This window comes from Meles meles, chromosome 20 (genome assembly GCF_922984935.1).
Source record: "Meles meles chromosome 20, mMelMel3.1 paternal haplotype, whole genome shotgun sequence".
In the NCBI taxonomy this organism is placed as follows: domain Eukaryota; kingdom Metazoa; phylum Chordata; class Mammalia; order Carnivora; family Mustelidae; genus Meles; species Meles meles.
This window is the reverse complement of record NC_060085.1, coordinates 11,917,720-11,944,090: the sequence shown is the minus strand read 5'-3', so window position 1 is coordinate 11,944,090 and position 26,371 is coordinate 11,917,720. Positions and strand designations below refer to the sequence as shown.

Below are 26,371 nucleotides of genomic sequence, written 5' to 3'. Positions count from 1 at the left end.
TTATTTGACAGAGAGACACAGCAAGAGAGGGAGCACAAGCAGGAGGAGTGGGAGAGGTAGAAGCAGTCTTCCTGCTGAGCAGAGAGCCCGATGCGGGTCTCGATCCCAGGACACTGGGATCATGACCTGAGCTGAAGGCAGAAGCTTAATGACTGAGCCACCCAGGTGCCCCCACACTTTCTTCATTTAAACAATTCTCTGCAATGAACATGCATGGCCTTGATCATAAAAAAAGTCTAAAATTTCTGCTCTCTGTTCCTTCTCTCTTCCCTGTCAATGGTACTACTTTTCAATGTTTTCCCAGCTTTTCAATTTTCCATTGAGGGTCCTTCTGCTGCTACAGTCTACTGATTCTTATATCTACAGGGCCTGCTTATTTATATTGTATATTCTTGAGTTGAGATGGCTAATTTTATGAATTTATTTTTTATTGAGATAGAATTGACCCACAGTGTTGTTTTCAATGGTTTCAGGTACCCTCAGTCAACCGAGTTCCGGAAGCAGATGACCCTCCTTCTGACATATTGTCAGAAATGTCTCATGCTATGTCACGATGCCTGCATCAGTCCCTCACTTCGTATCATCATGCAGGCATTCTGTCATCTCACATCATCACAAGTAGAAGGATGCGCCCAGTACGCTCAAGATATTTTGAGAGGGGGGAGAGGGAGCAAGAACATTCACACTATCATTGCAGTATGTTGTTATAATTATTCTGTTTTAGTATTAGTGTTAATCTCTTACTGTGCCTAAATTATAAGTTAAACTTTATCATAGGTGTGTGTGTATAGGAAAGAACATAGTGTGTATAAGGTTGGGTACTATTTGGGATTCAGGCATGCGTAGGGAGTCTTGGAACTCCCCCTCCAAGATAAGGGGGGACTACTTCAACATTGTGTAAGTTTAAAATGGCCAATGTGGTGGTTCAATACATTTATATATTGCAATATGCTTTCTACCATCACATTAGATAGCACTTCTGTCATGCCACATTTCTCTTTTTTTGTGGTGGGAAAAATTAAGTTCTAGATTCTCAGCAACTTGGAAGTTTCTAGTACAATATTGTTGTCCATAATCTTTATGCTGTGCATTACGTCTCCAGGACTTACTTATCCATGCCTATATATTTTGCCACTGCTTTTCCTAAATGCCTTTCTAGTGGGAAGTCTCAGCAGGAAGCAGATGCACACTCAAACTGGGTACTGTGATGACAGTTTGGTAAAGGGGCAGTGGGGAGGGGATAAGGATGGCACAGGAGCCTGGAGCTAGCAGTGCCTGGGCAGAAACAGAGAAAGAGGAAGGATCATTTAGTGCCAGGATTCAAAGGGGTCACCTCCCAGGACCCACGATCTAGGGTCAAAGGGTACAGCCATCCTCAATGAGTTTGTGGGGAGGAACCTGGGGAGAAAATATCCTGAGCGCATCCTCCTCCATCCCTCTCACCTCCCGCAAGGACTCCCTGTGCCTGAACCCAACCAGAAGCTAGAGAGCAAGGAAGCCTGTTGGTGTGATCCCTAAGTGTCCTAGGACACAGAATAAGGGGAGGACAGAGAGAGTCTCTAGAAGCCAAGAACTCCAGAGTTCTGCAGTGCTGCTCCTCAATCAGCGAGAGCTCCGAGGGCAGGACCAGGCTTCCCTGCTCAGTATAATACTGGGCACAAAACAGATGTTCCTAAATGCTGAATAAATATTCAAGAACCAGAAGGAGACTAATTTTTAAAATTGTAACATATATACAACATAAAATTTTACCACTGTAACCATTTTTTTGCAGCTTTATGGAGATATAATTTACATATAACATTGTGTAAGTTTAAGGTGCATGACATGTTGATTTGATACATTTGTATATTGCAAAATGTTTATCAACATAGCCCTTATAACCACTTTGAAGTCACAAATCGGTGGTTTTAAGTTCATTCACCACATTGTGCCACCATTACCACTATCTAGCTCCAGAACTATCTAGATTCCATCACCCCAAAAAGAAAACAGTGCAAAGATTAGTAGTCATTCCTCATTCCCCGCTCCTTCCAGCCCCCAGCAACCACTAATCTGTTTTCTATCTTTATGGATTTACCTATTCTGAATATCTCATATAAATATAAATGAAGACTGAATTGGGAGGGGGAAGGAAATTTATCCCCTCATCTCTTTCTTCTTCCCCCCCATAAAATTCTGTTTGTGGTTTTAGTCACTTGCATATCAGGCCATTCTGGTAGTAAGAAGGGTGGGTTTCAGAGAAGGAGGACCTGACCTTCCTCTCCCTTTTCCTTGGTTCCCTCTGGGGCCCTGGGAATGATGGGGAAGCTGCTAGCTGATAATGAGACCCCCTCTCCCTTAATGACTCTGGGGGCTGCGGGGATGCCGCAGGCCAGTTCTGCCCTAATTAATTAATAGGGAGCGCTTCCCACAGAGGAATTAGCCTGGATTCTTCCATCTCAGGCTCCTCCTGGCTCATCCCCTGCACAGGCCCCACCCCAAAGCACGGACAGTCATCTGGGATGGCTTGAGGATGCTCCTAGCCTGGTCTGCCCACCTCATGCTAGAATCAGAGCTGAAGCCACTTGTGGAGAGGACCTGGGATGGGCTCAAGCTCTGGTCTTATTGATATTGATAATATGGGCGGTGACTTAACCTCTTTGAGCCCCTTCTACATCTATAAAAGGGATCCACCAGCCTTAGGCTTACTGAGAGAATGGGAGACTCTGGGGCCAGGGACAGGGTGAGGAGAGTGAGGTACTTGTTGGAGGCATGAAATGTAAGGGAGTGCCCTAATGTTCTGCAGTTAAGAGAAATGATGCTGGAATATTTTATTGGAATATTAACTTTGAGAGGTGTTAGATATGTTTATGGCCTTGATGATGGTAATGGTTTCATGTGTGTATACTTATTCCCAAACTCTCAAGTTACATACATTAAAGATAATCAGCCCTTTACGTGTCAATTACATTTCAATAAAATGGTTAAAGAAAGAAATGAAAAAGGCAATGAAATAGTGACGCTGTGTTTACCTAATTTCAAAACAGTGAAATACATCAGATTTCTTTTTTTCTTTATGAGATTCTTTGGAGATATAGTTATGTTGTATTTTCTGAGTTCGGAGGTAAGAAATATATTCTCCTATAAAAAAGATAAATAATATTCCAATATCAATAATTCAGCCCCCCCCCCAAATTCAGTGGAAAAATTCATAGTGAGCAAAACATAAAAAAAGACAGCATCAGCAAGAGTGTTGAGCCAAGCCATATGGGAGCCTGAGCAGGAGAAAAAATCAAGAATTCTGATCCTGTCTTTATTTGGAAAGTTGATATTTTGCTCATCATGAATTTGGCATTCGCTTTGGTTTTTCAAAATTTTGTGTTGAAATGCTATTTATCTGAAATACTGAGTTTTGGGTACCGCTTTTCTTTTTATTCAGGTGGCGTTCATACCACATAAAATTAACCATTTCAAAGAGTACAGTGCATCAACCCTTAGCACATTCACAATGCTGTGCAACCATCATCTCTATCCTATTTAGTTCTGGAACATTGTCATCCTCCAAAGGACATCAGTACCCATCTGCAATCACTCCCTATCCCTGCCTTACCGTTGTGTTAGCCTGTCCTTTAACGGTGCAACAGCAATGGTGACTAACAGCTGCTAGCACATCAGCGTGAACCAAGTGAGCTGCACCAAACTGTGCCGAGTCCTTCTGTTCTTCACCGACTGGCTCATGGTTCAAAAAACAAAAGCCGTTATTTTATTGATGAAGCAATAAAAACTATGTATTTTACTAAACCTCGACTCTTGAGTGCACATTGTCATTTTGCCTGATTTTAATGTTTTTTTTTTAAAAAGACTTTTGTTTTATTTTTATTTCTTAAAGATTTTAAAATTTATTTTAGACAGAGAGAGAAAATGAAAGAGTGCAGGTTGTGAGGGCAGAGGAGAGGGAGTCTCGAGCAGACTCCGCGTTAAGCTTGGAGCCCAAGATGGGGCTCGATCTCATGACCCTGAGATCAGGATCCCAAAATCAAGACCTGAGCCCAAACCAAGAGTTGGGGTGCGGGTACTCAACTGATTGCACCACCCAGGCACCCCCAGACTTTTGTTTTAACAGTTTTACATTCGCAGCGAAATGGAGCAGAAGGTACAGAGATTTCTCATATGTCCTCTGCCTCTCGCACACACACAGCCTCCCCATCATCAACAACCCCCGCCAGAGCAGAGCATTTGCTGTAACTGATGAAGCCCCATGGACACACCATTATCGCTCAGAGTCCACAGTTTACATTAGGGGTTGTGCTTGGTGTTGTACATCCTGTGGGTTTGGACAAATGTAGACTGACATGTATCCACCGTTATACGCTCAGACAGGGGAGTTTCCTTCCTCTGTGCTCCACTAATTCTTCCCTCCTTTTACCCTCCCCACTGCCAAACACTGATCTCACTGACTCCGAAGTTTTGCCTTTTCCCGAATGTCATAGTTGGACTAACACAGTATGCAGCCTTTTCAGATTGACTTCTCTTACTTAGTAAGATGCTTTTAAGTTTCCTCTGTGCCTTTTCATGACTTGAGAGCTTATTTCTTTACAACGTTGAATAATATTCCATTGTCTGGATGGGCCACAGTTTATCCATTTGCCTACTGAAGGACATCTTGGTTGCTCCTGAGTTTTGGCAGTTATGAATAAAGTTGCTATGCCCATCTGTGTGCAGGTTTTTGTGTAGACATAAGTTTTCACCCCCTTTGGGTAAATATAGAGCGCCATTACTGGACAGTATGGTAAGAGGATGTTTACTTTTGTAAGAAGCTGGCAAACTGTTTACTAACTGCTATATCAGATCATGTCTTTTTAATATTCTGTAAGATGAAACGGAAAGTGTGCAGAAAGCATTTTTCTGCATGCTGAGTTACTGTGGTAGCTGTCTCCAGGAAAATACACCTGAATCATTGTTTGATTTGCAAGCTGAAACAGCCACTTTTTAAATGGGATACCATTTTTAGATATAAAAACCTGTTATCCTGAAATTGATATTATTTGACAGACATTCTTCAAAAAAGTGAAAGAGAAGGACCTGTCACTTCAAGAAAAGCAACCGACAGTATTTTTTTTTTAACCAGTGATGATGTTTGAGCTTTTAATTGAAAACTGGAATTTTGAAAAATCTGTATTTACCACAGCGATCTTGGCAGCTTTTCTTTTCTTTCTTTCTCTCTTTTTTAAAAAAAGATTTTATTTGTTTGAGAGAGAGAATGAGTGAGAGAGAAAGCACAAGTCAGGGGAAAGAGAGAGGTGATAACTCCCCTCAGATTCCCCCTGCGCAGGGAGCTGAACAGGGATCATGACCTGAGCCTAAGGCAGATGCTTAACCATCTGAGCTACCCAGGGGCCTCTAAAGACTTTTTTTGTGAAACTGGTGGTCATACTAAACAACTGTGACTTTTGGATATCAAATAATGAAATGTGTCCATATTCAGAAAATCTGTGTAACTCAATGAACTAGTACTTTTCAAATGTCTAGTGCATGATGTTTCAAAATCATGCGTGGGTAAAAGATGTCATTCAATGGATTTTAATGTTAATAGAGTAGAAAAGGTTCACTGGCAGTCTCAGATCTTACACTGCAACTATCCTTTAAGAAACTAAGACATAGCAAATAATCTTCGACAAAACAGGAAAAAAATATTCAATGGAAAAAAGACAGTCTCTTCAATAAATGGTGCTGGGAAAACTGGACAGCGATATGTAGAAGAATGAAACTCGACCATTCTCTTACACCGTACACAAAGATAAACTCGAAATGGATAAAAGACCTCAACGTGAGACAGGAATCTATCAGAATCCTAGAGGAGAACATAGGCAGTAACCTCTTCGATATCAGCCACAGCAACTTCTTTCAAGATATGTCTCCAAAGGCCAAGGAAACAAAAGAAAAAATGAACTTTTGGGACTTCATCAAGATCAAAAGCTTCTGCACAGCAAAGGAAACAGTCAACAAAACAAAGAGGCAACCCACGGAATGGGAGAAGATATTTGTAAATGACAGTACAGACAAAAGGTTGATATCCAGGATCTATAAAGAACTTCTCAAACTCAACACACACAAAACAGATAATCATATCAAAAAATGGGCAGAAGATATGAACAGACACTTTTCCAATGAAGACATACAAATGGCTATCAGACACATGAAAAAATGTTCATCATCACTAGCCATCAGGGAGATTCAAATTAAAACAACATTGAGATACCACCTGACACCAGTTAGAATGGCCAAAATTATCAAGACAGGAAACAACGTGTGTTGGAGAGGATGTGGAGAAAGGGGAACCCTCTTGCACTGTTGGTGGGAATGCAAGTTAGTGCAGCCACTTTGGAGAACAGTGTGGAGATTCCTGAAGAAATTAAAAATAGAGCTTCCCTATGACCCTGCAATTGCACTGCTGGGTATTTACCCCAAAGATACAGATGGAGTGAAAAGAAGGGCCATTTGTACCCCAATGTTTATTGCAGCAATGGCTACGGTCGCCAAACTGTGGAAAGAACCAAGATGCCCTTCAACGGATGAATGGATAAGGAAGATGTGGTCCATATACACAATGGAGTATTATGCCTCCATCAGAAAGGACGAATACCCAACTTTTGTAGCAACATGGACGGGACTGGAAGAAATTATGCTGAGCGAAATAAGTCAAGCAGAGAGAGTCAAGTATCATATGGTCTCACTTATTTGTGGAGCATAACAAAGAACATGGAGGACATGGGGAGATGGAGAGGAGAGGGAGTTGAGGGAAACTGGAAGGGGAGATGAACCATGAGAGACTATGGACTCTGAAAAACAACCAGAGGGTTATGAAGGGACGGCAGGGGGTGTGGGGGGGGGTGGGAGGTTGAGGAACCAGGTCGTGGGTAATAGGGAGGGCACGTACTGCATGGAGCACTGGGTGTGATGCCAAAACAATGAACACTGTTATGCTGTAAATAAATAAATAAATAAATAAATAAAAAAAGAAACTAAGACATAGGGGCGCCTGGGTGGCTCAGTGGGTTAAAGCCTCTGCCTTCGACTCAGGTCATGATCTCAGGGTCCTGGGATCAAGCCCTGCATGGGGCTCTCTGCTCAGCAGGGAGCCTGCTTCCCTTCCTCTCTCTCTGCCTGCCTCTCTGCCTACTTGTGATCTCTGTCTGTCAAATAAGTAAATAAAATCTTAAAAAAAAAAAGATTCTCTCTCCATCTATTCCCCATCTCTCTCTCTCTCAAACAAATAAATAAATCTTAAAAAAACAAAAAGAAACTAAGTGGAGCCTGGGTGGCTAAGTCAGTTAAGTGTCTGTCTTCAGCTCAGGTCATGGTCCTGGGGTCCTGGGATCCAGCCCTGCATCAGGCTCCCTGCTCATGGGGTGTCTGCTTCTCTTTCTGGCCCTCCCCCATCTCATGCTCTGTGTTTCTCTCACTCACTCAAGTAAATAAATAGAATCTTAAAAAAAAAAAAAGAAGCCAAGGCATATTAAATTTTGGTATATTCTCAAAGAATAGCCACAAGTATCTGAAAAATTGATTAAAATATTCTCCTTTTTAAGGGGCACCTGAATGGCTCAGTGGGTTAAGCCTCTGCCTTCAGCTGGGTTTATGATCTTGGGGTCCTGGCATCGAGCCCTGCATCGAGGCTCTCTGCTCAGCGGGGAGCCTGCTTCCCCTTTTCTCTGTCTGCTCTCTGCCTACTTACGATCTCTGTCAAATAAATAAATGAAATCTTAAAAAAATCTCCTTTTTCCAATTACCTGTCCATGTGAAGTTAAGTTTTCTTCATACACTTCAACTAAAACAGCTCATCATGACAGATTCAAGGCAGGAGATACACTTGGTTCTCATTATTCAAGACAGTTTTGTTCTATAAAGTTGCTGCAAATACTGAATTAGTGACTACTGAGCCACTGCCCTCAGGGAGAAATACGGGTTTAGGTTCTGCAAGCCTATGTCACATTTTTTACAACCAACCATTCACCAGTCAATGCTTAACTCTGTTTTATGTGTGTTTCTGTGTAAAGACACCTTATTTAACATATGCTGTTGGTTTATTAATGTTGAATTCACAACCAGCAGCACTGTAACTCATGCCGAGTTAAGCTCATCTTCATCTTCACTCATGCCAAGTGAAGCTCATCTAGCAAACGTTTCTCAGTGAGGCACACCACAGCCTTCTTGTGCTAACTAACCCTAGACAGCACTCAGCACTATGCCTTAGGCCATTTTAAACAGCAAAATCAACAAAGAGCACACAAATGTGAAAAACACGGTACTAAATAGACTGTAAAAAGGATATCTTCTACTGCACAGCATCTGAAACATGAAGGCAGAACACAGTCCTGTTCAGCTTCAGCTGGGAACGTGCCTGCCAGCCACTTCAAATTTCATATTCTGTAAGCATGTCTGCTAATGGCCACAAAGTGCCACAGGTATTGATTTTGGGGTCATATAGAAGTTCAAGTGAGTGGGTGACTTGTAAATATGGAATCCTCACATAATGAGGATTGACTGTATGAGAATCCCTTTCTTCCTTCCTTTTTTTTTTTTTTTAAAGATTTTATTTATTTGTCAGAGAAAGAGAGAGCACAAGCAGGGGGATTGGCAGGCAGAACAGGTAGAGGGAGAAGAAGGCTCCCCCATGAGCAGAGAGCCTGATGTGGGACTTGATCCCAGGACCCTGGACTCATGACCTGAGCTGAAGGCAGATGCTTAAATGACTAACCACTAAACTAAACCAGGCATCCCTCCCACTTTCTATTAAGTGAGATATGAAAGCAATTTGCAAAAGTGTAAAGCATTACTTGTCTTCTCATAATTTTTTTTTGTGTTGGTAAATATAATTATTTTTCATAGAATATGCTATTTTTTAATCAAAATTGATTTATATCTCTTATAGGTGTAGTTAGAATTATCACAGGTAGACAGATTAATAGTGCAAATCCATTATACTCAAAACCTATCTTTTTGGTAGTGGAGATCATCAAAAGACAGAGGAGCTCACTGAAACCAGTTAATCATCAACTAATGTCGGAAACCCTGTTATTAATAATTTTTGCATTTAATGATAAGGTCCCAGGGAATAGATACATTCCTTGAAAGGGGATTAACCTTTTTAAAATTTATTTTTATTAACATATATAGTATTATTTGCTTCAGGGTACAGGTCTGTGAATCATCAGTCTTACACAACAGAATATGCTATTTAGATTGACATATAATGAGTTTATTTTTAGGTTAAGGTGAGTAAATAAATATTTTAAAACTTTCCCAGCCTTAACTTCTAATACAGTGAAGATGGATAATTATAATCCACAGATGAAAACTTTTCAGTGTCCCATGATCTTTTTAATCAACAGACACACTTTCTTAGAAGAGTTTTGGATTTACAGAAAAATTGAAAACATGGTACAGAGTATTCCCATATTCCTCCTCAATGATTTCCCCTCTCTTCTATTAGTATGATACATTTATTTCAATTAGGGACCCAATATTGATACATTATTATTAAAGTTCACACTCGGTGAAACATCCTTAGTTTTCCCCCTAGTATCCTTCTTCTGTTCTGGGAGCCCCTGTGGGACTCACATTTCATGAGGCTACTCTTTGCTGTGACAGTGTCTCAGACTTTCCTTGTGTTTGATGACTTGACATTTTTGAGGAGTACTATCTCAGTATATCATAGAATGCCCCTCTATTGGAATTTGATTTTTTTGAAGGTATGATTAGACTGCGATTTTGAGTTTTGGAGGAGATCCACTGTAATTGTGAAAAGTGTTTAAAAAAAAGGAATGTGCCTGGGTGGCTCTGTTGGTTAAGCGACTAACTTGATTTTGGCTCAGGTTGTGATTTCAGGGTTGTGATCCCAGGGTCAAGAGATTGAGCCTCACGTTGGGCTCCACACTGAGCATGGAGCCTGCTTAAGATTCTCTTTCTCTCCCTCTGCTTCTCTCTCCCTCCGCTCCTCACTCACGCTCTCTCTCTCTCAAAAAAAAAAAAAAAAATTTAAAAAGAGTGTAAAGAGGTTCTGAGAACCAACCATTTCAGAACTTCTCTGATTTACTTATTATTTTGTGTAAAAGAGCAAGGGTGCTCTGTTTTCTTCCCTGCTCAATCCCCAGCTTCTAGCACAGCTTAGCCCCCCATGGACACAAGATAAATATTTGTGGTTTGAATGACTACAAAAGGCAGGAGCTCTAAGCTCAGGCTCAGAGACCAGTGCAGAATCTTCCTGCACAGTCCCTGACAGAAAAAGAGGGAGTGGGGAGGGTTCAGGGAGAAGTTGCAGGTGTGGCCCAGGAGAACCTGTCACCTAGGGCAGGGGCTCAACCTTAGCCACACACTGAAATCACTCAGGGAGCGTGAAAACACGCTGATGCCTGATCCCCACACAGGGACACTAATGGAATTGGTCTAGGGTGCCACTTGGACATCAGAATTTTTAAAAGTTTCCCTGGTAATCGCCAGGTACAGCTAAGTTTGAGAACCACCTATCTGGGGGAGGGGTGCTACTGTCAAGGAGGAGAGTAGGGTAGTATAGAGAAAAGCTGGAACTCAGGAGGTTGCTCCCTGCCTGTGTAACTTTGGGAAAGTTACTTAACCTCTCTGAAAGGCTTTCCCTTCATCAAATGGGGGTAGTGGTATCTACTTCAGAGGGGTGTGTAGATTAACTATAAGCAAAAGAGCCTGCCCAGGCTAGGAAGTTCCCCTCAACAGTTATTCAATAACAACAACAGCAGTAACAAACATATACTGATTTTAATGACCTGTGGGGCCGAGACCTCAGCTCTTCAAAAGGGCAGTTAGCTTTCAGGAGAGGGAGAGGGGGGTTGGAATAGACCAAATCGGTGTCGTTTGAGAAGAAACGCAGGATCAACTTTGCCAGGTGTACTGTAAAGACAGCAAAGAATACTATTAATTACAACAATACAGGAATTAGTCGTCTCCCATCTGTACGATGCTTCATGGGGCTCGCAGCATTTCCACACTCACGCGCTCGAATTTTTCTCAGCTTTAATTTTCTGTGGGGTCGGCCAAGTAATCTCCGTTGTTTAAATAAGGCCAGGCTCAGAGAGGGAGAGGGGCTGGCCCAAGGGCACACAGCGACCAAGAGGCCAAGGCCCGACTGTGCGCCCGAAGGGAGAAGCGGGGCCACGGAGCCAACGTGGCGGCCGGGGCACCTGCAGGGTGGCCCCCGCGTCTGGCCCAGACCTCCTCGGGGGATGCGGGTCCAGGCCCAGCGGTTACCGGGGCGGGTCCTGCAGCTCTCCCGGGACATTCGGGCCTCGGGGAGGCGGGATGAGGGGTGGGTGCGCGGAGGCGCGGGAGGCTGGGGCTCAGAGGCGCGGCTCCGAGGCAGGAGCGGGGGCGGGACGCGGGAGAGGCCACCCACCTCGCCCAACCCAGGATTCCCCTCCCTGCCTACCCGCGCCATGCCCTTCCTCCCGCGCTGCGGCTGAGCCTGGCTCGGCGCGGGGGAGGCGGGGGGCATCCCGGAGGGGATCCCGCCCCCTCCCCCGGCCGCCCCGCGCCCCCGCACCCACGTGAGCGCAGGGCCAGCCGGAATCCCACCCGCTGCACAGCGCGTCCCGGCTTCGCGCCGGTGCCTCCGCTGTCCTGTCCCCGCGCCAGCTCGGCGCCATCCCTGGCGGGTCGCCGCTGCTCCGGCCCGGGGCTTTGCCGGGCTCCGGCACCTGCATCCGGGCGCAGCGCGCAGGCCTAGGCGCGGGCAGGCCGCCCCCGCCGCTCCGGGAGCGGGTGAGTGGGGACACCGCGGCTCCGCTCGGCCAGGGGCTTTGGGGTCGCGGCGGGCGGGATCCGAGGCGGGCTTGGCCCACCCTGGGGTCAGGCGGGTGGGGCGCCCCTGCATCCGCGTTCCCAGCTCTCGGCCGCCTTTGTCTCTGCTGCCCCTCAGCATGATCGCCGCCACTCATCAGGTCGTCTTGGTGAGTTTCCTACCACCTTAGCCATTCATTACCTGTGGTCTCATTACCCATCTCCCTCCTCCTCATCCCATCTCTCTGACCGTGGCCTCAATTCGTGGGCAGGTTTCCATTTCTGTGCGTGATGCTTCCTCCATTTCCAGGACTCAGCTCCCATCCTTATCGGGGTGTTTATTCCTCCAACTCCGGACAGACTGATTGTGACTGAGACTTTGGCCGCCGTTACACCGGTGGTGGGTGGGAAGTTGTGTGTGTGGGGTGGTGGTGGTGGTGGTGTGTGTGGGAGGCTGAATTTCTGAGTGGCTCGCCTTCCTAGAGAGGTGTGTGGGCTGGGTGCTTAAATGTGGGAAGGAATTTGAATGTCTGAAGTTTTGTGTCTGGAGTCCCAAGTTGTGTGTGTGTGTGTGTGTGCGCGTGTGTGTACTCTGTGGCTCTCGGTGTATGGAGTTTCATTTAGGAAGAGGAATTGTTCAGGGTCTTGAAGGTGTGTGTGGGGTTGTATGTCTGATGGTGTGCATGAAAGTGTGTGTGTCAGGATTGTATGGCCGACACCGCAGGAGTGGAGTTGCATTTCTGAAAGTGTGCGTGGGCTTGTGTGTCTGAAGAGTTCTGTGTGTGTGACTGTATGTCTGTGCGGTGGTATTTGTGTCAATTGCACACAAAGGCGTGTGAGACTGTGCGTTTGGAGCTGTGTGTGATATGTTATGTATGTGATTTCTCTCCTCTCTTTTCTTCCTCCACTCACGCCTCTGGCCAGCAGAATGTTGAGATAAAATGTAGAGGAAGCATACATTTGCCCACTGAGCTTGCTTCAGTTTTAGGATGTAGAGGCCCTTCCTTTCTTTCCTTTGGCTCCAAGGGAGGGGTAGCCATCACATCTCATTGCATCTCAAAATCAAGGATAGGGAAACCAGGTGGGAGACCCATCCTGAGCTCCTGCAGACTGGGGACACTTGAAGGGCCACTTCCCAAGCAGCAAGCCTAAAAAAAAAAAAAAAAAAAAAAGAGAGAGAGAAAGAGAAAGAAAACAACAACAACAACAAAAACCGGGGTCCAGAGAATGCCTAGGACCAGGAGAGACTGGAAAAGAGAGAAGCCAGGTTTCAGTGTTTGTCTCTACCCTCAACTGTGTGTCTGTTGCATTTTTGCTTTATATCAACCCCAGTTGATCTCTATTTTGTGCCCACCAGGCGCTGTTCAAAGCGTCATGTGAAATGGGCCATCCAAGCCACACAAAAGTGACCAGTTCCAACAAGGTAGAGGGAGATTTGAAATAAAGAGCTCAGGTATGCTCTTCTGTTAGGCCAGGGACTAGCAGATTTTGTCAGTAAAGGGCCAGAGAGATTGTACTGTGGCCCACATACTCTCTGTCCCAACACCCCTCCTCAGCTCTAGTAGTATGGAAGTAGCCATAGACAACACATAAGATCGAGTGTGGCTCTGGGCCAATAAAACTACTTATGAAAGCAAGCAGTGGGCTGGATTTGGCTCTTGGACTATGGTTTGTCCATTTCTGCAATACGCTGTACTGTTTCTTGTAAGGAAGAGAAAGGAAGGAGACAAAACTAGTTCTGGACCTTTTGTGGCTACTTGGGATCTCAGCCGGACACTCCCTGGGGACCCACAGGTAATTCTGTGCTACTGCTTGGTGACTGGGAACATGCATTCTAGAGAGAGGGAGGAATTATGAGTTTCCTGTGTAGTCTGGTTCCACGCCAGGGATTTTTCACTGCAAGGTGAGAAGCAGTGAAACTATGGTTTCAAAGTGATGGACCCATTTGGAGCAGGGTCCCATCTGGGGTTTAGCATTGAGAATGGGGTCTTGGACCTGGAGGGAGCAGGGCCTGAAGAGTAGAGGCAGGTGTTCCATGCTTTGGATATGGGGGACCAGAAAAAGGCAAGGAAGATAGTGACCCCAGAAAAGTGATTGCACAGGTAGTGATAGAAAAAAAAAAATCCAAGGGTCTACGTACTGGTGGAACTGAAACTTCTCTCAGACTCCCATATTCCCAGCCCTGACCTGGGTTAAAGTTCGGCACAGAAACAATATTGACTGCCTTCCTTTGGCTTGGAGAGTTTTTTAAGAGCCAAATAAATCTGGTGTATTTGTCAGGAAACAACACACTAGAAAAGCAGAACTGGAAAGATAAGAGCAAAGTTAAGGGAAACCAGTAAGAATGACGTAGTAACACTCAGGGACCAGCAAGAGTGGGGGTGGGGAAAGGGGAGGGACCAGCAGGGAGGCAGGGAGGGAGGAGGACAGGGCCAGAGCCTTGGCTGAAACAAAGGATTGTGTTTCTTTTTTAGTTGAAACATATTTGACATGTAACATTGTATAAATTTAAAGTGTGTATCATGTTGTTTTGATACATTTATATATTGTAATATGATTGTCATTGTAGCAATAGCTCCCCTATCTGGTCAGGGGAGCCAAGAACACCCAACAGGGAAAGGATGGTCTCTTCAACAGGTGTTGGAAAAACTGGATAAAAACATACAGAAAATGAAATTGGACCCCTATTTTATACTCCTCAGAAAAATTAACTTGAAGTGGATCCAAGCCTTAAACATAAGACCTGATACCATAAAACTCCTAGAAGACAAGATAGGGAAGAAGTTCCTTGACATTGGGCTTTGCAAAGATTGTTTGCATATAACACCAAAAGCATAAACAAAAGCAAAAATAAACAAGTGAGACCACATCACACTAAACACTGCACAGTAAAAGGAAATGAAAAGGCAATCTACAGAATGGGAGACTTTTTTTTTTTTTTGTAAACCATGTATCAGATAAGAGGTTCATATCCTAATATATAAAGAACCCATACAATTCAATAACAAACAACAATCTGATTAACAAATGGGCAGAGGAACTAAATAGACATTTTTTTCAAAGAAGGCATCCAAATAGCCAATAGATACATAGGACTGACAGGAGACTGAAGCAGAGGAATGCAACCTTGGCTGAACAGGGATGTGGCAGGGAGAATGCTGCTCCCACCAGCCATTCTACTGCTTCCCACTGGTCAGACCAAAAGGGGAGCCAGTGGGCAAGGGATCCTGGGCAGTGCCACCCCTGGTGGTCAGTTGTTTGCCTGAAGGGAATCTATAGGGTCAACAGAATTCCCAGGATGCCCGGAATATGGACGCTATCACACTTTTTTTTTCCCCCCTGTGAGATCATTGCAGGCCAGGCTGTCTATCATTCAAGAATAGGATGTCCAGTGCCCTGGGCCCATGATACTTTTAGGGATCCGCAGAAATGTTTTAACTTATTTTGTATTTTATTTATTCATTTGTTTTCATTTTTTTTTAAATCAGAAGAAGGGATTACACTTTCATTTTTTAATTTAATTTTATTTTTTCAGTGTTCCAAGATTCATTGTTAAGAACTACACTTTTAGATCAAAGAAAATGGTTTAATGTATAATGTTAGGTGAAATTCACATATCAGAAACTCAACTATTTTAAAGTGGTATCAGTGGCCTTTAGTACATTCTTAATGTTGTGCAACCATTCCTTCTATCTAGTTCCAAAATACTATATTCATTTATAACAATTCACTTGTAAAAATGTAACTTAATATTTTATTTTACCTGTTTTTTAAAAATTTTTTATTTATTTATTTTTTCAGCATAAGAGTATTTTTTGTTTTCGTCTCGTCAGCTTTGTTCACCCTTTCCCCTGTCCCCACAGCCACTTTCTGTCCTCTCCCTTATCAGAAGGCCCTTCTGTGCCCCGCAGATAGACCATGAGCAGCCACGGGAACAGCCTGTTCCTGCGGGAGAGTGGCCAGCGGCTGGGCCGGGTGGGCTGGCTGCAGCGGCTGCAGGAGAGCCTGCAGCAGAGAGCACTGCGCACGCGCCTGCGCCTGCAGACCATGACACGTGAGCACGTGCTGCGCTTCCTGCGCCGGAACGCCTTCATCCTGCTGACCGTCAGTGCTGTGGTCATCGGTGAGCTGGCTGGGAGGGGCGGAGACCTCATAGAAATTCCCTGCACGCACACATCGTTACTCCTCCACCCACTCATTCTCACTGGCACATGCACTTGGCAACACCCACCACTTTCCCCCGAATAAGGACACATTCACACAAATGGGACCCAGTGACCCAAACCATTCCACAGAGCCCTCCTTTTGGTCCTAGGGGTCAGCCTGGCCTTTGCCCTGCGCCCATACCAGCTTACCTACCGCCAGATCAAGTACTTCTCTTTCCCTGGAGAGCTTCTCATGAGGATGCTGCAGATGCTGGTGCTGCCACTCATTGTCTCCAGCCTGGTCACAGGTGAGGGAGCCCAGGCCAGTGTTGGCCTCCGAGACCCATCCTGGAGCCCCAACTCAAACCTGGAGCCAAAGCTATGGCAAGCATGGGAATACCTCTCTATCTTAGACCTCAAACATGAACCCTGCACCCACCCCGAGTTCTTGGCCAAAGCCTAGATATTCATCAGACTCAGGTTCCAGTCGCCATATGACCTATGCCACTTATCTCAGTAACTTTACCGTGCTTTTCTGTGTAGATAAAATACCAGCCTGCTAGGGGCTTACCATCATCCAAAGGTGAAAGAAAGGCTGTGATAGGGCAGCCGGGGAAGATAGAATGTCATCAAGAGTCAGGGGTTGGGATTGGGTGAAAGTGTTTGAGATGGAGTTGACAGGATGGTGGATGGGGGCCAGGGTAGAAATAGGGATGAGTTATGCAGATGTTGAAAACTTTCTTTGTAAAGGTCCAAATAGTAAACATTTTCAACATTGGGGGCCATATGATCTCTGTCACCTATTTAGTTCTGCAATGGTAGTGCAGGAGCAGCTGCAGATTCATTTGTAAGCAAATGTGTGTGGTTGTGTTCCAATAAACCTTTATTTACAAAGACAGACAGGGGGCCAGATTTAGCCCCTAAGTGGTTGATTGCCAACCTCCAGATTTTGGGATGGGAATGAAGATAAAGAAGAGTGGTTTCTTGGGTGGAGTTTCCCAGAAGCAGAGCCTAAAATGGAGATATTTGCACAAGTGATATATCAAGAGATAGCATTCAAGAAAGACCCACGAGGAAGCAAGGGGAGCAAGATGGGGCAGGGAAAGAATCTAAGCAGAGATGGCTTCAGAAGAAGGCTGGCCTCTCAGTCTTATCCCATGGATAACTCTGGAGCAGGAGAAAAGCTACAGAATTGTTCTTCCCAACTCTGCCCTCATCTGAGTCAAAGGAACTGGCCTTCTGAATCCCTGTACCAGGCAGCCTTTGGTTTTAGGTCTTCCATGAGGTATTTCTGGGCAAAGCAACTTTTGTTCTGCTGAGGGCCATTCTCCAGAGAAGGGGGCTACACAAACTGTTGGGAGCCAGCAACCCAGCAACTGAAGGGCGGTTGTGTTAGCCTGGTAAAGGGCTTTTGGATGGAGCACCAAAAGAACTATTTCTCACAGATAGGGTACAGTAAGGTGGGCTGGAGGGAAGTATAATCTTGGGGTCAATAGGATGAAGAGTGGAATGAAGGTGACATTATGGTGTAACAGGCATAAATGGAGGGTGGGGTGGGAGTTGAAAAGTTCAGCTTGAAGTAGAGGAAGTTTAGTGAAGTGGGGCTTGGGATGAAGGATGGGGTGGAAGACGTATTTGGAAAATAGAATAGGGGTTGAAGACTGATAAGAAGGGTCAAATGATGGCAGCGTGGGTGCTGGGGTGGGGTGCAAAAGGAGGAGACTCTTGGTAAATTCTTGTTGAGCTGGTGGTATGAGGGATATAGAGCTGATGGTTGGGAAAGAGGGTGGTGGGGTGTGGATGGCGCTGCTCAAGGCTGCACCACCTGTCCTCCAGGTATGGCATCCCTGGATAACAAGGCAACAGGGCGGATGGGGATGCGGGCAGCTGTGTACTACATGGTGACCACGGTCATTGCTGTCTTCATTGGCATCCTCATGGTCACCATCATCCATCCTGGGAAGGGCTCCAAGGAGGGGCTGCACCGCGAGGGCCGCATTGAGACCATCCCCACAGCTGATGCCTTCATGGACCTGGTCAGGTGACGTCCTTTCTAATTTTGATGGGAACTCTGGCCCTAGATGCAAGCAGCCATACTCAAGGAGAGACAAAGGGGACAGGCTGATTCAGCCTGGAAATGCAACACCCAAGTTGAACCTAGTTCATTGATACCCATTTTATGTCCTGGAGCCTTATGCAAATCCTGAGAGTAGCTGACTCCTGGGGTAGGATCTTTTGGACCTTAGGCTCTGGAGGCTTTAGCTACATCTTGAAATGAGCTCAGAACAGGTGGTATTTGGTGTTACCAAGTTCCTTTTCTTTTAAGGAAGCTAAATTTTGCCAACCAGAATCAAGGCTTACCATGGTTCTTCCCTAGTCACTGACTTGGAGGAAACCCACATCTGAGGTCCACAAGTTATCTGTGTTTTTTGAGGCATCACTGGCACATGTGTGTGAATTGAAGTCTGAGGTAGCATAGGGTTCTGTGGAAGGGCTTAGAGAGGCATGGATTTGAGGTCCATCTGCACCCCTTTTGAGCTGTGTAGCTTTGGTTCTCTCTGTGTTGGTTTCTTTGTGCATAAAATGGGGACTTCGGTAGTGCTCACTTCAAGAGTTATTGTTGTGTTTAGATAAGCACTTAGCTGTAGATACTTTAGATAACTTTAACTTAAGGGAGCACTTAGCTCAGTACCTGGTCTAGAGTAAGCATTCACTTGTTGGCTGCCATTATTATGGTTGGTATTATTGCTATTATTCTTACTATTATCACCCTGGACTCCTTCCCAAGGTCTAACCACCTCCCTTCTTCTGATGTTTTTCTGCAGAAATATGTTTCCACCCAACCTGGTCGAGGCCTGCTTCAAACAGGTCAGGAGGAAGTGCACAGTGTGTTCAAGGAGGTTTGGGGGGTGGTAGCTTGATGCTGAATGATTGGTCCTGGAGTGAGGGGTGGGAAAAAGAGCATGCCAGTGCAGTGGGCAGGGGCATTTGGAAGAGTCTGGGAGAAAAAATGTACCTCCCATTGGTGGAATGATCAAGGGAAGATAACAGAAAAGGACTTAGGCCAAGAGCTGCCTGGGGATGGTGCTAAAGGAGGAACCAGGGCATCTCACCATAGATGGCTTAGGAGAGAGGTTCCCAAATCTCTCTAAACAGGGAGCTTTGAAAAAGGCAGAATCTTTCCTCATTCTTCCATGCATTGGTTGTTCATTCCTTTATTCACGTATTCCTTCACTTGTTCTTCTATGCATTGGTCAAGTCCTCTAAATAAGACTCTCCAGGGGTAGCAACCAGGAATTGGTGCTCTAAATAAACTTCTTCAGGAGATTCTGATGAATTGATTTTGGCCCCAATCTTTCCATATTTCATGTATTTCAGTTCAAGACACAGTATAGCACGAGGCTGGTAACAAGGACCATAGTGAGGACAGAGAATGGATCTGAGCTGGCCACCTCCATGCCTCCCCCATCCTCAATGGACAATGGAACTAGCCTCCTGGAAAATGTCACCTGGGCCTTGGGCACCCTGCAGGAGGTGCTGAGCTTCGAGGAGACTGTACCTGTGCCTGGCTCAGCCAATGGCATCAATGCCCTGGGCCTTGTGGTCTTCTCTGTGGCCTTTGGGCTGGTCATTGGTGGCATGAAACATAAGGGCCGAGTCCTTCGGGATTTCTTCGACAGCCTCAATGAGGCTATTATGAGGATGGTGGGCATCATTATCTGGTAAGTGCTGGGTTTTGACAGGGCTGACAGGTGATAGCACATGGGAAGTGTGGAACCAGGACTGGGAAGTCAGGCTGTGGGGCAGCTGCTCAAGGGGCCATTGGGCCATTTTGCCAAGGTCATTCATTTTATGTATTGGTTGATTTACTCATTCATACATTCACTCATAAACTCATTCACAGACTCATCCATGCATTAATGAAGCCATTGATTGACTGACTGATTTACTCACTCTGCCGTGTATTCAGTCAAGCTCATTCTTTGGCCCACTCATTCATCTCTGCATTTGTTTTTTTTTTATTTATTTTTTTTTCCACATCTCTGCATTTGTTATTCTCCCATTCACTCCCTCATGTATTCTCTGCATTTATTCACTTAACACACTCATTCATTCACTCACCCGTTCATTTGTGTCTCATTTGCTCATTTCCTTATTTGTTTATCCACTCACTACTTATTCCTTAGTTGATGCATGCGTCCGTCCATTTTACCATTCTCTATTCCTTCACCAATTCATTTACTCATTCAGTAGATCTTTTCCTGGGTTAACTTTGTCCAGAACGCAGGGATATGCTGAATTCAGCCTCTGTCCCCAAGAAGCTTATGAAATCTTGGAGGAGACAGACACATCCTAATAAATGTATTACAAGGTGGAAGGTTCTATAGCAAAGGGGCATTCAAAAAGAGTTGGGAACATGAGGAATTGAGCAGCCAAAGAAAGGATATGCAGTGAACTCTGCCTGGTAAGGTGAAGAGGGAGTTATGGAAAAGGTTGCCTCATAGTTGGGTCTTGAAAGGCAAGTGGGAACCCAATAGGACAGGAATGGAGAGAGGCCCTTCAAGCAGGGAAAGAGAACATACAAAGCTTGCAGGAACCTGAGTTGGCTGGAGAATGGGGGGGGGGAGTTCAGGGAGGTAGGAGCAAGATATTAACAAGACTGTCTAGGGCCAAAGTGGGGAAGACTTTGTACATAATCCCCAATAATTAGAAAGTTGCATAGGGGGCTAGAGGACAAGTTTAAAACTTGGAAAAGGACCTGAGTGGGGAGCTTATCAAGGATAGGCAAGAAGACTGACAAGATGGAAGCTCAACAGTATTGGAAACCATAAACTTATAGTTGTTGGCAGAATTTATCCAGATGTGCTGTCTGGGTGAATGTGGAAGGAAAGAAGCCCCATGCAACTGACCTAGGGTTGAGGAGTTTTGTGGAGAATGAGGAGGAAGGATGGTGATGAGGGAGCTGGGGAGGGGGTTCACAGAGCAGGCATAGAGGTAGGTGAAGACTGGGAGACAGCTCAGCAGCCTCCCATCTGGTCTCACTCTGAGCCCATCTGAGCCCAGGGGAATACAGATGTGGCCAGAAGAGTGCTCCACATCTGCCTTCCCACCACCTCAGGGTGGGTCTCATTGTTTCTGACCCAAGCTATTGTACCAATTTCCCAAGAGGTCCTTGCCTCCTCCTGTCCTCCAATGCCTCTACCATGAGAACAACCAAGTGTAGTCTTCAGTTTCTAAAGAGAGGAGTAATAGCAGAAGCCTGGTGACGGGTGAATGAAGGCACCACTGGCAGGTGCCAGCGTCTCATCTTGCAAGACTAAGATGTGCTGGTTTGTGGGGAGCATAGGTGAGCCCCTGATGAACTCAGTCTCCTCTCACTTGCTACTCCACAAACACTGTCAGCTCTCTTCTCCTTCAGCACTTCTAGCTCATGCTCATCTCAGGGTCTTTGCATGGTGCTTGCAATGCTTCCCCTTCAGATAGATGTGTCTCTTCACATCGTTCAGGCCACTGTGTGAACATCACATCTCCAGGGAGGCCCTTCCTGACCACTCTTGCTGATGCAGCCCACTGAGGGACTCTGTTATGCAGCTCTCACCATCTGAAGTTTTAAATTAAGCATTTCTATGTGTTATTGCCTGTTTTACCCATTAGAATGTAGGTGCCACAGGGGCAGGGACTGTGTGACTGGAGCAGAGTAGGTGCTCAGGAGAGTGGTCGAATAAATAAATGATTTGATAAGACATGTGGTTTGGGATGTCTGGGGGAAATTCAGGTGAAATAACTCAGGGCCAGTGAGTGAGTGAGAATATGCACTTACAGGAAAGAGAACAGGGGCATTGAGGTTACACATTTAAACAAACAGAGTTGGAGGTGGTGAATAAGGGAAGTTTGAAGGCCAGTAATAGGGGATGTTTGGGCCACATCTAGAGAAAGAGTCCCAAGGAGTGACTATCTGGGGAGGGACTTGAATGGTGGAGTGGAGAAAAGAGAAACCTTATAAGATTGTATGCGTTGGAGTTGTAGGAACTTTTCCCTGCTGTTCTAGGTGTGATCTGTGGGTGAGCAGGCAGAGGCAGTGGGATATGTTTATGGGGTCCATCCCTGTTTGTCAGTATGTGGGGAAGTTTGGGGCAGAGTAGGGTGCTGTATGATGGGCACTGCCTGGCTCTAGGGTCTTAGAAGGGCAAAGCCTTGGGGATGCTAGTTCTGAGGTTTAGGGTAAGTCATGAGGCACTCTGACAGGTGTCTGGCTTGGCCTAGGTATGCACCTGTGGGGATCCTGTTCCTGATCGCTGGGAAGATCCTAGAGATGGAGGACATGGCTGTCCTGGGGGGTCAGCTGGGCATGTACACCCTGACCGTCATTGTGGGCTTGTTCCTCCATGCTGGTGGTGTCCTGCCCCTCATCTACTTCCTCATCACCCACCGGAACCCCTTCCCCTTCATCGGGGGTATGCTGCAGGCCCTCATCACTGCCATGGGCACATCTTCCAGGTATGGCTTCATCCCCCACCTCCAGCACTTTTCTGAGGTTCACTGTTAGTTGTTCATAGGCTCTCCTAAGAGTCCTGGCCCCCAACCCCCCTACTGAACCTCGTCTGAGCTATGTGTTAATGTCAGTGGTTACTGAAGGTCTGCAGGCCAGTCAACACCTGGGTGCTGATCTTTGTCCCAGACTGGTTCTCCTGACCTGTTTCCCACATTTTCTATTTCTCTATTTTATGTGGAGGAGAACCAGCTGCTAATTTGAGGTTAGGACCAAAGTGTCCCCTATTCTGTGTCATTTTCTGGCGAGTCTCATTACCCCTCAAAATGGTCTCTGGGAGCTCACTTGGCTCCTTTCTCCTCCTTTCCCCCTTTTTGTGGTTTTATGGGATTAGTAAAGAGCTTCCCCTTTCCCTGTCATCCAAATTCAAAGAGGTTTGAGAAGTATCACGAGAGTCAACTGGATGGAAGAATAATGTCATGTTATTGCTCCTAATGCTGCCTGGAGAATGCATCTTTTGGTCTTTGGCCAATAAGATTGATGCCATTGTAGCCCAGAATGACACTCACCTGATCACCACAGGGTTGGGTCCCCAGAGTCCTTCTTTGTGAGGCCAGGCTTCTCACTGCATGACATCAAGCTGACCAGACTACATGTTTTGTGGACAGGCCAACTCCAAATGAGATGTCCATTCCTTCAACTAAACTCCCCAATCAGTTCGACTGCTCTTCCCCTGCTGTGGAGCGGTGTGGGGAGAGAGACCAGGAGGGTTAGTGTAGCTGACGTTGCTCCCTGAGCTACATGAGTGGGGATTAGGGTCTATGTAATTCTTCTCCTTAAACACTGAGGGTATGGGAGGTCAGTAGACCCCTAGTCCTTTCTTTTCTGGGAGTGGAAAGTTCACTAGTGGCATGAATAAGTGTCTAGTAATTAGCTTTAAGTTGTTGGCTTTAAGTGCGTCAAGAGAACTTCAAGCTAGGGGCCTACCATTGCCATGTGCTTCTTGCATCATGAGGAGCCCTTATTCCCTGTGCACAGTTACCAACCTCTTGAAATGTAATGCTCCTGCCATCCTCCCCTTGCTCTGGCTCCCACCTGGTCTCCCAGTATTCTCAGCAGACTCCCTCCTTTGGCCCATACCAGTCCCTCCCTGCCACTCCCCATTCTCAGCCTCCAGGGCTCTCTCTCCTAGCTCTGCAACACTGCCCATCACCTTCCGCTGCTTGGAGGAGGGCCTGGGTGTGGACCGACGCATCACCAGGTTCGTGCTGCCTGTGGGGGCCACTGTCAACATGGATGGGACTGCTCTGTATGAGGCCCTGGCCGCCATCTTCATCGCCCAAGTCAACAACTATGAGCTCAACCTGGGCCAGATCACGACCATCAGGTGAGTTGATCTTGGGTGGGATCTGCCAGCAGGTGAGATCTAAGAAGTCATTAGGTTGGCTAGGGGTGACATCAGCTTCTTGATGTCAAGGGAGGCTTTGAATGTTGGAGGAGGGATGTGGGAAGACCCCAGCTACTCATGCCAAATGACGCTAAAGGTGAGACTGTGCAACCTGAGGCTATCAGGAGCTGGCCAGATGTTTCAGTCCCATCTTCTCTCACATGCTATGGTGGTAGATCCCTTTGCCCAGTATTTTCCAAAGTATGGCTGGTGCATCCTAATAACCTGAGGCTCTGATAAGAAGGATGGATCCCTGGGTCTCATTACCCAGAGTTTCCGTATGGTCATTTTAAATATAACAGCAAACATCACGTTCTTCAGGTCTTTGGTCCAGTGTCAACTGCTTAGTGAAGTGTTTCCTGAATATTCTATTTAAAGTGGCATGGTTTGAACTTTCGTAGGCTGAACTGTTTCTCTGTTGCACCCTCTGCCTTAGTATATGTTTTAAGTAGTCATCTTGTTTATTGCTTGTCTCCCCCACTAGAATGTAAGCTCTATTTGGGCAGGGATTTTCTTCTAAGGGAGTTTCTCTTAGGTGTCTAGCATGTAGTAGATGCTCAATAAATATGAGTTGAAAGAATACATTTATTGAAGGCTGCTTTTTATTTTCAGGCACTTAATTTAAGATGTCCAGGGAACCACCTCTTCCCTTCTGTTGTGCCCTTTCTCACTCTCTTCCTCGTCTTCTCCTTCCCACCTCCTGCCTCCTCCCTGTGTTCTCTCTTCATGTACAGTATCACGGCGACAGCAGCCAGCGTTGGGGCTGCTGGCATCCCCCAGGCAGGTCTGGTCACCATGGTCATTGTGCTCACATCGGTTGGCCTGCCCACTGAAGACATCACGCTGATCATAGCTGTGGACTGGTTCCTGTGAGTGTTCTTCAGGCCCTGGTGCTATCTTTCCTCAACCCCATCCCTGCTTTCCTTGTGAGACTCCTAACCTGTGGGCCCTCATTCCAGCAAGGACAGAGTTGTAGAATTTTAGAGTAGAAGGAAAGTCTTGGAGAATACTCCAAACCATGGCCTGTAGATCCCAAATTCCATAGAGTTAACCTGGGGAGTAGGATGGGGAGGAGATGAGCAGTGGGGGCTTTACTAGTGAGCCTGAAAAGCCCTTGTACCTGGAGAAGTCACAAAAAGGTGATCCATGGGACAGAACTGGCTTGCAAATTTTTGTTGTTTTTAGTTTGTGTTTTTAATATTTAACTTTGAAAACCAGAAGGCTTACATTAAAAAAATCTGGACTTTCCTTCCCATTTAGGAGCAGTCATGTGGATCTGAGATCCACTTAGACAGGGTCCAGTCTGGCCTGATTTGCTCACAGTTGTTATGCTGTTCAACCCACAACCCCTAATTTTCTCTATCAGATGTTTACATCCTTAAAAAAAAAAAGAAGAATTGCAATGCTAAGATCACATGTGAGTCTAACAGAGCTGATCCAATCCACATCTGTTAGGAGGAGGGGAAACTGAGGACATCAAGGGGGAGGCACCTGCTTGAGGTTATGTGGTTGTGGATGGAACATTAGCCCCACATCTCGATACAAAGAACCTCCCACCCTGATGCACCCCCTCCTCCATGAGCTCTTCAAATCTCAGCTAACAGTGGCTTCTCTCTCCCCACCCTTCCCCAGTGACCGACTTCGCACAATGACCAATGTCCTGGGGGACTCTATTGGAGCTGCCGTCATTGAGCATTTGTCCCAGCGGGAGCTGGAGCTGCAGGAAGCCGAACTTACCCTCCCCAGCCTGGGGAAGCCCTACAAGTCACTCATGGCACAAGAGAAGGGGACATCCAGGGGACGGGGAGGCAACGAGAGTGCCATGTGAGGGGCCCCCAGCTCTGCCGCTCAGAGAGGAGGGAATGGGGCTGGGGTGGGGGTGGGGGGATGTCCTAGGGAAGACCTGCTGCCCAAATGACTGTGCACTGAACACACACGTTCTGTCTGGCTTGTTTGGTGGAAATCGAGATAAAGGAGCAGGGATGAAAGGATGTCCAAGGCCTCCATTTCTCTTTAAGTGCATGGGGAGAACTTGTGGAAGGCACTGAGCAAGGCAGGGAGGAAACACTTCTTCTGGGACTGGGGGTGAGGACAACTTCGGGTCCCACAAGCTGAGGAGTCAGCTTATGTTATTTATTTTCTCAAGGAGTGGTGGAATTGAAAGAGGGAAAGGAAAACCACCATTTATTATAATAAAACAATGTTCATGATCTCCATGTTGGGGGTCCCCATGACCTTCAGTGATTTGCTAGGACTCGTGGAACTTGGAAAAGCTGTGATGCTCACATTTTTTATGATTTATTGCAGTGAGAGGATACAGATTAAAATCTGCAAGGACAAAAGTTGCCTGGGGCAGGGTCCAGAAGACACCAGATATGGGCTTCCAATTGTCCCCTCTGTGGAATCCCATGGACGCCCTTAATTCAGCAATGATGTGTGACAGTATGTATGCCAGCTGAGGAAGCTCACCTTAGCCTTGGTGTCCAGGATTTTTATTGG

General features: G+C 46.0%; 1 protein-coding gene across 1 annotated transcript; it reads left to right on the top strand.

The window, feature by feature from the left end:
* Positions 1-11,409: 11,409 nt before the first annotated feature.
* Positions 11,410-26,106, top strand: SLC1A6 (solute carrier family 1 member 6). The gene is made up of 10 exons (XM_045992306.1): positions 11,410-11,772; positions 15,702-15,913; positions 16,106-16,243; positions 17,772-17,976; positions 18,761-18,803; positions 19,314-19,657; positions 22,200-22,433; positions 23,618-23,812; positions 24,607-24,741; positions 25,505-26,106. The coding sequence occupies exons 2-10, from the start codon at positions 15,709-15,711 to the stop codon at positions 25,698-25,700; spliced, it is 1,695 nt and encodes a 564-aa protein (XP_045848262.1). The 5' UTR covers positions 11,410-11,772; positions 15,702-15,708; the 3' UTR covers positions 25,701-26,106.
* Positions 26,107-26,371: the final 265 nt, after the last annotated feature.

Bases quoted from the DNA above. Each gene is read 5' to 3' on its own strand.
- SLC1A6 (XM_045992306.1), top strand. From the start codon at position 15,709: ATGAGCAGCCACGGGAACAGCCTGTTCCTGCGGGAGAGTGGCCAGCGG. The intron at 16,244-17,771 runs GTGAGGGAGCCC...CCTGTCCTCCAG, and splicing joins TGTCTCCAGCCTGGTCACAG to GTATGGCATCCCTGGATAAC. The intron at 24,742-25,504 runs GTGAGTGTTCTT...ACCCTTCCCCAG, and splicing joins ATAGCTGTGGACTGGTTCCT to TGACCGACTTCGCACAATGA.